The sequence below is a fragment of the Lepisma saccharinum genome, chromosome 18 (assembly GCF_977018435.1).
Source record: "Lepisma saccharinum chromosome 18, izLepSacc3.1, whole genome shotgun sequence".
Taxonomy (NCBI): domain Eukaryota; kingdom Metazoa; phylum Arthropoda; class Insecta; order Zygentoma; family Lepismatidae; genus Lepisma; species Lepisma saccharinum.
The window spans coordinates 14,992,430-15,005,033 of NC_139246.1; the positions used below are offsets into that span (position 1 = coordinate 14,992,430).

At 38.9% G+C, this 12,604-nt stretch overlaps 1 protein-coding gene across 1 annotated transcript in view; it reads right to left on the minus strand.

Annotated features, from left to right (window-relative positions):
- The window catches only part of LOC146001874 (uncharacterized), a 61,785-nt gene that overhangs the window by 33,749 nt on the left and 15,432 nt on the right, over window positions 1-12,604 (minus strand). Inside the window, exons 3-4 of the mRNA XM_083139583.1 lie at window positions 4,785-4,913; window positions 1,704-1,829 (exon numbers count right to left, since the gene is read on the minus strand). Of these exons, the coding sequence (XP_082995709.1) occupies window positions 1,704-1,829; window positions 4,785-4,913 (255 nt within the window). The remainder of the gene's footprint in view (window positions 1-1,703; window positions 1,830-4,784; window positions 4,914-12,604) is intronic.

The following is a 12,604-nucleotide window of genomic DNA, read 5'->3' on the forward strand; positions in this document are numbered from 1 at the left end:
AAACATCTATTACTTTGTTGATGAACAGTTCTTTCTATGTTTGTACTTTTTCGCATTGCACAGATATCAGAGTCAGACTGCACTTAACCTACTGTCCTTCGTGGTACCTCTGGTTCATGGTTTTACGTATTGAATCGTACTGTCATATAATAATAATAATAATAATAATAGTTGCTGTAACTTACGGCCTGTAAATCACAGAAAACAATATTTTTTCATATAAAATATCTCTACAATTACGCCATTCGAATTTCATTTTCTCTTCCCATAAATCTCAGAGAATGCAATTTAAATTATTTCTTATTATTACAGCTCGGATTTGTATGTAATGAAATATTCTGTCCCTTTCCAGAAACACACCTTGAGCAGGAAAATGTCAACGAGTTATACAGGGTGTTATTCTAATGGCGCCCACGGACCATGGAAACGTATAGAGGACATGAAAACAAACGACTTTTCTTAATAACACTTTTCTCGTCGCTGCGTCGATTCGGCGCTACAGTCGTTCAAAAAGGCCCGTTTTACCGTCTGAATGCTGGCAACCACACGCAACACTTGATTGTATTTGTGGCGTCACAGCTAATAATGTGGTTGATAATTTGTAATTTTTCACAAAATTTGTGTGTTCCTTGCAACCCTGCCGTGCGCTGTTTCGCCGCAGGAAATGACGTCACAGATACGATCAAATGTTGTGTTGGGTTGCCAGCATCCAGGCGGGAAAACGGCCTTTTTGAACGGCTGTAGCGTCGAATCGACGCACCAACTAGAAAAGTGTTACTAAGAAAAGTTGTTTGTTTTTATGTCCACTACACGAATCTGTGGTCCGTGGGCGCCATTAAAATGACAACTTGTATAACTGGCATGATTTTGCATATGTTACATATTTTTGCCAGGATATTACATATTTTACATATTTGCTCATTTACTTTACATAAAACAACATATTTCGGTAATTATTCTCTATCTTTTTCCTGCTTCCTATATTTAGTATCACCCTTTGTCTGTGGTATCACCAAGTTTCTTGTATTTACGGTGAAAATTTTGAAGGATGAACCATCATTAGATTTCACAGTGATATCACCATAAAAGTACGGGAATGTTTTACAATTTAATAATGCCTGTTGAATTATACGATTTTGTTTAGTTTTTTTTTACCACACTGGTGCCAAACAAAGTGGCGGTTTCCCCCTCACACAGAACCCAAAACGTGTCAATTGACATATATTTGGATTTCAATAACACGTTAACGTGCATAAAGTGCAAATGATGCACCTTTTAGTGTGTCAAAATACACATAGGAATGTGTTAAAGGGTATTTTTATCAGATGAAGTTTCGTGTGATGTACTAAAATGCATCAATTTGGAAGATCAGAGAAGATCATTTCGAAGATAACAAAATTACACATTTAGCTGTGTTAATTGATGCATTAAAAGTGGAAGTTTGTTATCTTCGAAATAATCTTCTCTGATCTTCCAAATTGATGCATTTTAGTACATCACACGAAACTTCATCTGATAAAAATACCCTTTAACACATTCCTATGTGTATTTTGACACACTAAAAGGTGCATCATTTGCAGTTCATGCACGTTAACGTGTTATTGAAATCAAAATATATGTCAATTGACACGTTTTGGGTTCTGTGTGATGTTACCTCCTACATGCGGCCTACCTTTTATATTTTACTTGTGTTCTATAAGTACCTGTTGTATTAACGCAGCGTGCCACAGGACAACAAGGAGGTGCAAAGCATTGGACTCTTTCCTCTACACATGTCCCTCCAGCACAAAACACCACAGCGCAAGGATTTTCCTGGCATGGCTTCTCATCTGCAACATATTACAATAACACATACATTATGATACAAAATGAAATATAAATGTAAAGAAAAAGTAGAAAAGAGGAGATTAGTAAGTAAAATGTTACAACCGTAGCTAACTTTGAGTTCGAATGATAATGGTTCTAACTAACTCTCTAGCCTTCTTAAACCCGAAGATTCATGTCTGCAGCAACACAGGTCTTCCAGCTGTCCCTATCCTGAGCAAGTTCTATATACTCTTTTTCCATTCCTACCAATTTCCTTTAGGTCCATCTCAACATAATCCCTCCATCTTCGTCTTGGTCTTTCTACTGGTCTCTTACCATCAGGCTTCCCAACAAGAATCCTGTAAACTCTTCTTTCCTCTCCCATTCGTGCCACATGGCCTGCCCACTTAAGTCTTCTTGATTTAATCATTCTAATAATATCTGGACATGAATACAAATCATGTAGTTCTAAATTATGTAACCTTCTCCACCCACCTGTCTCCTCATCCCTTTTAAGCCCAAATATTTTCCTAAGGATCTTATTTTCAAATACTCTGAATTTATGTTCCTCTTTCAATGTAAGGGACCAAGTTTCACATCCATATAATATTACAGGCAAAATTACTGTTTTGTATATTTTAAATATGTTAAAATATGTTTAAAGATAATGGTTTACCAACGAAAATCCACATACATTGTATACTTTTCAAAAGAACCAAAATGTAATACAATAGAACTGGCATTCCCAAACTTTTTCGTTTCACGGCGCCCTTAGTGTTTCAAGATTTTTTCACGGCGCCCAAGTCAGAATGTAGGTCTATCTAACACTTGCAATGCTCATATAGAGTGGTTAGGTTGCTTAAGTTAAAAAATAAACATCTTTCAAATTCAGAAATATTTTATGTGTAACACATAAAATAAGCACATATTTGGAACAATCATATAATATCAGTCAAAATATTAAAACATATCGCGGCGTCCCTGTAAACCAGACCCAGTGTGCCGCGGGGCACATTTTGGGAACCACTGACATAGAATATAGTGTGATTTTTATGGCGCAAAGCAAGAGTACACTCAGAAAACCAAATGCATCATATCAATTGATGCACCACAATGGATCGATTAATGCAGTAAAATGTGTTTTATGGCTTCTTCAAAGAATCAGATTCACATTTGATGCATTTGGGTGTATTTTTGTATGTCGTGAAAGAAACACCAAAGTGCATCATTTGATTGAGTCGAGATGCACTTCAATGCATCAGTTGATGCGTCTTGATGCACCTTGATACATTTTGATGCACCTTCCTGCATCTTTTTTGATGATGCACTTAAACGTTTCGTCTGAGCTACATAAACTCTATTGCTCAGACCAAACGTTTAAGTGCATCATCCAAAAAGATGCAGGGAGGTGCATCAAAGAACATCAACTGATGCATTGAAGTGCATCTCGACTGAAATAAATCCTCACTTGAATCAAATGATGCACTTTGATGTTTATTTCACGACATACAAAAATGCACCCAAATGCATCAAATGTGAATGTGATTCTTTGAAGAAGCCATAAATCACACTTTACTGCATCAATCTATGCATTCTGGTGCATCAATCGATATGATGCATTTAGTTTTCTGTGTGTAAAGTGAGGGATCTGTCAGTATCAAATAAAAGTTAGATCATTTTAGAGGAATTATACTTTACATGTGAATCTCATATGTGCATTACTGAATGAAAACTAGAGATATTGCACTAATATTGCATTTTATGTAAACCTTAAACAGTGGCGGCGATTGGGTTATAACACTCAGGGGGCAAGAGTACCTATTTTACGTTCCCTTGGTACATAATATTTAGCATAGTACGGGGTTAAGAGTGGCAAGAAGTTGGGGGGGAACTACCCTCCACCGCCCCCCCCCTAATCCCCGCCATTGACCCTAAAATATGTACATATACGGAAGATGAAGTTATTTTATACCGTGTACCACACGTCGCGTCGGATACTTTATAAGTGCAAGCACTTATTATTCCCAAGCGATTTGTTTTTCATTTTTGTTACTTACTGCCACTTTTGGTTAATCGCAAAGATGAGGATGAGTGATGATATGATGAAATTGATGAAGGGGCACTTATAAAGAACACTCTTGCCCAAGCTATTCTGACGTAGAACGTTGTCCTGGGTTCAGAAAAATGTTTATCCTCCTCAGTTAAGTTGCGTGGTAATAGTTCGTCTCTTTTCCGATAGAGGTCCGTCCGAATCCTACAGAAATTCTTGTCACATTTCCAGGGCTGTAGCCGAGTGTTCCCAACTTTAAATAAAAATCTGGAATTTTGCTTCTGACGTCAGCCCTAAGGACGCTGAATGGATCAAATTTGCAGAGAATCATGACAAAAGACCACTCTTTGAGGACATTTAATGTCCGTTCCCCAATTTTGAAGAAAAAAACGGAAAATATGCAAAATTTTAGAAAACCATAATTTTCGGAAAATTTTGAAAATAGGACATTTCCCGCTGGACCACTATTGTCGCACGTTTTGAATATTCTTTTTCTTTCATTATTACATGTACAAGTAAAACATTTCAGCAAAACGATATTTGGAGAGTAAACAGCCCATTAATAAAATCTATCCCATAATATTTTTAGGGAAAAGTCGACATTTTCAAACTCAGATTGTTAATAATGGTAACAATTGGTATATTGTTTTGAGATTTGAGTAGGTCATACCTTCATATGTATATAAATGAACAAAAAAGACAGAACTGAAATATCACGTGTAGTTTTTAAGAAATGGCACTAAAGGTAAGGAGTTTCGTAGGGGAAACATGAACTGAAGCATTTCGTTTCGGCTAGGAAGTAGCTAAAGCGCCATCATGAACGATATCCACAAATTATGGTTGTTCTACGTGACAAATGAAAACTTGAAATTTCATGAAAGAGATAGGAAAATAGACAAAAATCGAGCCGTTATTAGGCAAAAATTACCTCTCCTAGGAACACAGCGTGCTAATGGACAGCAAGGAGGGGCAAAGCATTTCACCTGTCGAGACACACAATCGTACCCCTGCCTGCAATCATAGGTTGCACACGGATCCCTGCATTCCTGCGTGTTATCTACAACAAAATCAAGTACTATAAATGTTGCTTAGCGTGAGATGTACACTGGGATGCACAAATATTACTCGACAATTGACTATTTTCATTAGTGGGATGGATCCTTGGTTTTTGTGGTACGGAGGTTCCCGGCAGCTTGTTTGTCTTTTGTTTCGATTCTTGAAGCTCTCATTGTTTAGAACAAGGAGGCGCTATTGTCAGATTTGACGCCCCTAAAAATCCTTGGTTCAATTCTCTACAAGGAATACAGCATAATGATTTGTATATATTATTGAGAAGAGATATGGTAAAGAGAATATTTGCAATAAATGAGAGAAATAAGACTCTTTTCAGTGGCAAAGAAGAAATAAGAATTTTCTGTGGAAAGAATAAGTAGAAGAATTTATCGAGCATATAAGAATATCTCGGCGGAATATAGAAGATAATAAGAATTGCTGCTGAAAGAAGAAATAAGAACTCATGATATGAATAGAGGAAATGATAGGTTCGGAGTGAAGGACATGGGAATGTAGATTAATATAAGTTGCACAAGATAAAAACCAGACGGTGAACAATTAACATATTTAATATAAACTGTACGTTATGTCTGAAACATTCAAATACATTGAACATTGATATAGCAAGAATTACACAGAATACGTCTGCTTATGATTCCTCTTCTTCTGGCCGTGGAGACCATACCTTGTAGCCATACGCTTAATACCTGCACCGTATCATCCCTCCAGGTGCCCCATAAAAATAAAAAAAAAAATCAGGTATGCTGATGACCGTATCGATTTGGCAGGTGGCGAATCCTGGTAGACCTTCTCGGAGACGAGTGAGGTGTGCTAGGACCTGGTCCTGGGTATCCGGCTCTACCTGGGGTAGGTTCTGGTACTGTTCCACCGGTGTTTGTTGAATTTCTATTTGGTATTGTAACGTTGAAGTCGTCGTCATCTGTAGTGTCGCGTGAAACACTTCTCTTCAACCACCTAGGATGTACCACTCGTTTGATTCCATCTTCCAACATTATCTCGTAGAGGATACTATCCTCAATTCGACGAATGACAACTCCTGGGATGTAATTTGGAGTACCGTGCTTAGGTGATTGAACCCAAACTGCTGAGTTGATGGCGAAAGTACCATATTTCGACGAAGAATCGTACCGAAACTTTGCTGACTTCCTCGACTTGAACGGAGATTTACTCGACGGAGGCAGATTGTTTGGTTCCCACCAAAATCTGGGTCGGTGTTTCAAGACGAAAGTGCTGGCAGGCTTCCTTTTCCACCCAGTCGCGTGTTCCGAAGAATGAAAAGAAGGTTGGCGATCCCCATATCAAGTTCAAGCGTGCTCAGATTGGGTTTGTCAGTTATAAGCTTGACAAGAGCGGTTTTGACAGTACGAAAGTATCGTTCGGCTAAGCCGTTGCTAGGGCTGTGATAAGGCGGTGAAGTAACATGTTTGATGCCATTCTTAAGACAGAAGTTACGAAATTCGAGAGAAGTGAACGTTGAGCCGTTGTCGGATACGATAGTATTTGGTATCCCTAGCGTGGCGCAAGATTGCATAAGCCAGCGGATCGTTTCCTTTGTGTCCAATGTGTGTACAGGCCACACTTCTGTCCACTTGTTGAAGGCGTCTACTATCAATAGGAACTTACGCCCTGCAAAGAAAAAGTGGTCTATATGCCATCTCTCGTTCACGTACGAAGCGAGAGTCCATGAAGAATCGGGTCCGTTTCGGACCTTAGGAGCGTTTGCTCGGCATGTATTGCAGCTCGCTACAAAATCCGTAATCTCTGCTGACATGCCTGGCCACCAAAATCTGGATAGACACAACTCTTTCATACGAGTTGAACCTATGTGTCCATCGTGTAAAACTCTAAGAACTTCATTCCGTTTAACTGTGGGAATGATAAGTCTACCCGACCACATGAGCGTTCCCTGCTCGTACGTAAGGTGAGCTCTTCTTTCGAAGAAAGGTGCGAGCTTCTTCCGTTCGGCGGACGTGTCGAGTTGATCTGGCCAACCATTTACTACACAGGAGACAACTATTGAGAGCAGTGGGTCTTCTGAAGTAGCGTTCTGTATAGAGTCACGTGAAAGAGGAGCTACAGCATCTTCAATGGACCCGAAATATGCATGAAGTTGTTCTTCTCCAGCTGGTATTGTGTCACGTGCTTGCGTAGGCAACCTGCTTAGCATGTCAGCTACTTCTACCTTGCTGGAATGAGTTATATTATATTGGTATGAAGATAAAAATAGAACCCATCTCATCAATCTATTGGATGAATGTTTTGAAATGGCTCGATCCGGAGAAAATATAAACTTTACAACACGTGCGTCTGTAACAATCTCGAACTTGGATCCGAGTAAAAATTTGTGAAATCGCTTGATTCCGTGAACTATGGCTAGAGCTTCTCTCTCTACCTGGGAGTATCTCCGCTCCGTCTCACTGAAGGTGGTAGAAGAGCAGGCGATGGTCTGTAGACCGCTATCAACTCGATGACACAATTGCGCGCCACAACCGAAAGGAGAGCCATCAGTGATAAGTACAACTGGCTTTGTTGGGTCGAAAGGCACAATAGGATTTACCTGTCGAAGTTCCGCCATGATGCTGTCGAACTCGTGTTGACAGTTATCGTCCCAGTTCCAAGAGACGTTTTTCTTGAGTAAAGAAAGCAAAAAGTGAAGTTTCGAAGCTAAGTTGGGTACAAACTTTCGATGAAAGTTGATCATCCCGATGAAGGAACGTAATTGTGATTTGTCTTGAGGTGGGGGAGAATTTAGGACGGCCTCCAAGTTCTTGTCTGACGGCCGTATATTAGTGACGTCAATCTTGTATCCTAGGTACTCGATAGATGAGGTTAGGAATTGGCTTTTGCTGGCGCTCGCTTTCACATGGTGTTTGGCCAAACGACTCAGGACATCACACGTGCGTGTGAAGCATTCTTGCAATGTTTCACCTCCGACGATGACGTCATCAAAGTAGAAGGAAACTCCGGGAATGTCATCTAGGATCTTCGCTAGGACCATGTGAAACAGATCTCCACTTATGTTTATGCCAAAAGGTAGTCTGTGAGGTTTATATAATCCCCAAGGTGTGTTGACGACAGTGATGCGTTTGGCAGCTTCAGAAAGTTCCAACTGTCCGTAAGCCATTTGAAGATCAATTACCGTAAAGTATTTACACCTGGCCAACTTAGAGAAAATATCCTCGACTCTAGCAATTGGAAATTTGACGTTTTCGGTCATTTTATTCACCGTTCCTGAGAAGCCAGTGCAGAGACGAAGTGAGCCATCTTTCTTGGTAACAACAACAAGTGGTGAGGCCCAATCAGAATATTCGACCGGTTCCCATAACCCTACTTTCACTAGATTTTGAATAGAATCCTGAACACGGTCTCGAATACCGTAAGGAACTTCGTAATGTCTACGAAATATCGGTGCAGAATTGGATATCAGTGGTATATCGACCAAATAAGGTGCAACGGGCTTGGACAAATCACCATCAAAGATTTTCTCGTATCTAGAAGACATTTCTCGCCTTAGGTCGTCGGCACCAGCATTAGTAATAGTACCTTGTACTGTGTTAGTTGAAAGAACACTGGCTGTAACTAATAATCAAGATGGTTGAATAATGTCCAACCATGTACGACCGATCAATGGATATAAAAGTTTCTCCTGGTAGAGAAAGACAGGTAAAGTATAATCCCTATTGTCTAAGTATAGTTTGACGGATGTTTGTGCTGTAACACGTACATATCCTTCGTTTACACCTCGTAATCGTAGGCTAGAATTACATTTAACATAGTGTGGAAACAACTGATCAAAATACTTCTCGTTGAAAAGAGTAACAGCAGACCCAGTATCTACTTCACATTTAACAATACACTTACTGATTTGGAGATTTATTATGAAGCTATCCGAACTGATTTGGTGCTCCAAAATGTGTTGAGTAGAAGTAACCAATGTGGAATGATGACTGAGTGCATCAGTGAACGTAGACAACTCATCGGATGTAGTGCTCCGTGAGGTTGAACTGGACGTTCTATTCCCGGCTCTATCTTTCTGCTTCTTTCTGCATCGTATATTCCAATGACCTTGTCGTTTGCAGTAGCTACAGATTGCGTTTCTTGCCGGACATAGACCTTGTGGGTGATTCTTTGTGCAGTTGCCGCACTGGGAGTGAGGATTTTGCTTGGTAGCAGTTGAGTTCTGAGGTTGATTGCGGCTGTTCTGATTCATTTCTCCCGGGCGTGAACTCGTCGAAGAGTCTGTGTGGCGATCTGGATTCATCCGCGTCAAATTTCTTGAGCTGGTGGCAAAAGTCACAGAATCTGCGTTGTACTTATTTGAGAATAATTTAACTTCTCGTTCTAATAACTCACAATGCAAAGCAATTTCTTGACATTTAGCAAAGGAAAGATCACTTTCAGATAATAATCTTTTACGAGCAGAATCTGAATGTATACCAACGATGAATTGTTCAACAAGTGCCTCATCTAAATACTGCTCATACACACATTTGGCTGCTTGTTGTTTGATTCTCACTAAGAATTGAGTAACTGATTCTCCTTGAGACTGAATACATTTTCGAAACTTGAACCTTTCTGTAAACTCGTTGGTTTTGGGCCTGAAGTGCTGAACCATTTTTTCTTGAATGACAGCATATGTTAGATTACATGGCATTTCAGGAGCCGTAATATTGCGAAGTACTCGGAAAGCCTTAGGACCAATGACTGCTAATAGAACTGCTGCTTTTCTTTCATTTGCCACATTCTGGGCGAGACAGAGTTGATCAAAACGCATGAAATAACTCTCGATATCTTCGTTTTCTTCAGCAAATTCGCTGAATGTAATGTTGAGAGCCATGTTGTCGAAACTATAAATTACATTAACTGATAGAAATCACTGGCATGTATGAAAGTTACAATGTGTAACTGAAACTTGCTTTTGCATAAGCGTGAACAATATTAGCAAACTTAAATGTTACCTGTAAGACACCGTCTTGTTGATTTGCTACATGAAATCTTACTAGTCATAATCCGGTGCCGATAAAGTCAAAAAGTCATCCTGACGTTGCGATTAGAAACCTTCAAATCTTCTGTTCACTGTCCACAGCGCCAAATTGATAGGTTCGGAGTGAAGGACATGGTAATGTAGATTAATATAGGTTGCACAAGATAAAAACCAAACGGTGAACAATTAACATATTTAATATAAACTGGACGTTATGTCCGAAACATTCAAATACATTGAACATTGATATAGCAAGAATTACACAGAATACGTCTGCTTATGATTCCTCTTCTTCTGGCCGTGGAGACCATACCTTGTAGCCATACGCTACCGTATCAGGAAATAAGAACAGCGATGAATAAAAGGGGATGACTATTTTTTTTATAAATAGAAGAAAGAGATTGTCATAAAAGGTAGAAGAAAGAAAAAGAAGATTATCCTTTTACCAAAGAAAAGAAGTGGAAATTGAAGAAAGAAGAAGCCATTCATATATTTTGTCATAGAAGAAATTGACGAAAGAAGAAGAAGCCTTTATTTCCTATAGAAGAAATTGATGAAAGAAGAACGAGCCTTTCCATATTTTATCATAGAAGAAATTGATGAAAGAAGAAGAAGCCTTCCTATTACCATAGAGGAGATTGATAAAAGAAGAATAAACCTTTTACCAAAATAGAAGGAAGAAAAGAAGAATAAGCCTTTTCCCAAATCAAAGATAGCAAGGAAGAAGAAGCCTTTTCCCCAAACTTGTGAGAAGAAAAGAAGAAGATTTCCTTTCGATTATACATATATTTATTATATATATTTCAATGTATATACAAGGTTCGCTATATATTTTCTCTGTATTGTGTATAGTTTCCAGAATATAGATCCGCATTTAACTATATCCTCTTGGCTATAAAACGCTTTCTTATTTGGGATTCTCGAATAAAGAACCTATCCCCCTGAGATTAAGATATCTCCAGCCGTGGTATAAATAACATTTAAGAAGTGCATTAGAGGGCCTTGCAAAAGAAATATGAGATTGAAAACTCATTTCAGATTTCTTTGCATACTTAAATTCGTATCAGACCCCGAATCTCCATCCAAAAAAGACAATGTAAAATATCAGGGTTTTTTTTCCATTTTTGAGTGACCATTCGTATACTTTGGCTTATACTAAAAATTGTTCACAGTAAAATCTGTATGAATTTATGAGAACTGTTCAACAAGGTGTAATTCGATCTTATTTCCAATTGAAATTTCCGAGAAATCTCCGGTACACTCCTCTAGGGAAGCCCACTCGTTCTACGCGTTCTCGTTGGATGACAGAAAGTTTTTGAATTGTGTTCCCAGTTTGAGAAACGCCGGCATGTTTCGAAGTTAGTATCGCATTGAAAATGTAAAACACTTTTGCGGTTCCCGTTCGAAAACAATTGACGAAATCAAACAATGTTCTCTACAAAAGTTGTTTGAAATGATGAGATCTGTCAAATGAGGTGCAACACAACGCTTTCTCCCATTTAACATTTTCGAGCCCCCCAACCTTACAGATTGGTAGAGTGAGGTTCTCTCCGTAACACATCTGGCTCTTATGTCTCTATTTGGGAACGAGTCATAACTCCAAAAGCATCCAATCAGCAAGTGAGCCGTTGACGTCATCTCAAACCAGCACCCGTCGGTAGGCTCGCTACCGAGGATCCTGAATCTGCTGTAGATATTAAGAAAATAACATAACTCTACCATATTATTATCAGTTTAGAAGCTATTAGCCAATCACGAAGCTCCCTACTCTATCTTAGCTTAAGAATATAGCTAGTTTTTCATTTTCAGTAAAGCCGATCCCCTTGGCGGAGTAGTTAGCACATCGCGCTACGACGCCAGGGGTCTCGGGTTCGAATCCCTGCCTTGGCATGGATGTTTGTGAGTGGCCATTCATCATATCATCATTCATCCCCATCTTTGCAAATTAGCCAAACGTGGCACAAAAGGCGAAGTAAAATAAAGCAAATCAAATACAAGAAATCAATTGTGGTAAATACCACTATCACGCTGAATATAAAGTTTTAAAATAAAATTGTAAACCAGGACTCGCATATGATTAAATACCTCTAGAAAACATTTATTTGAATTACTATGGAAAATCATAGATGGCACCCACGAATGTACGTGTTATTGTTGCAGATATTACGTATTAACACATGGTGAAAAAGTGCATTCTCACATATCTATAGGATGTACATAAATTGTGCAAATATAGGTCACTTTTATCATAACAGTTTCTTTATTTTATAATTTACCGGCTTTTATTGTTAAGAACCTATAACTTGTAATGTGCAAAAGATAGATAGAAAGGAAGAGGAAAGCTGTATAATTAATGATAGTCAATTGCAAAAAAACTTTGTGTAATTGCATAAAATAGGGTATGAAATGAAGAAGTTGATTATGGATTGCATTTACATTGTATGCTGACTGTAGTTTTCTTACGCAGTTTCTATCACTTCAGGCCGTCCGCAAGCAACGACTATGGAATTCAGAGCGGCGAAAACAGGAAGTTGACCGTCTTTTGTTAAGGCCAACTGAATGCGAAGCGGTGCCAATGACGAAGGAGCACATGCGCAGTCTGGTGAGTCACACTGGCATGACGCGGTAGAAAAGATGCTTATTTACAACAATCCAATAGTTGGAATCCTATTTGGATGTTCAAATATATC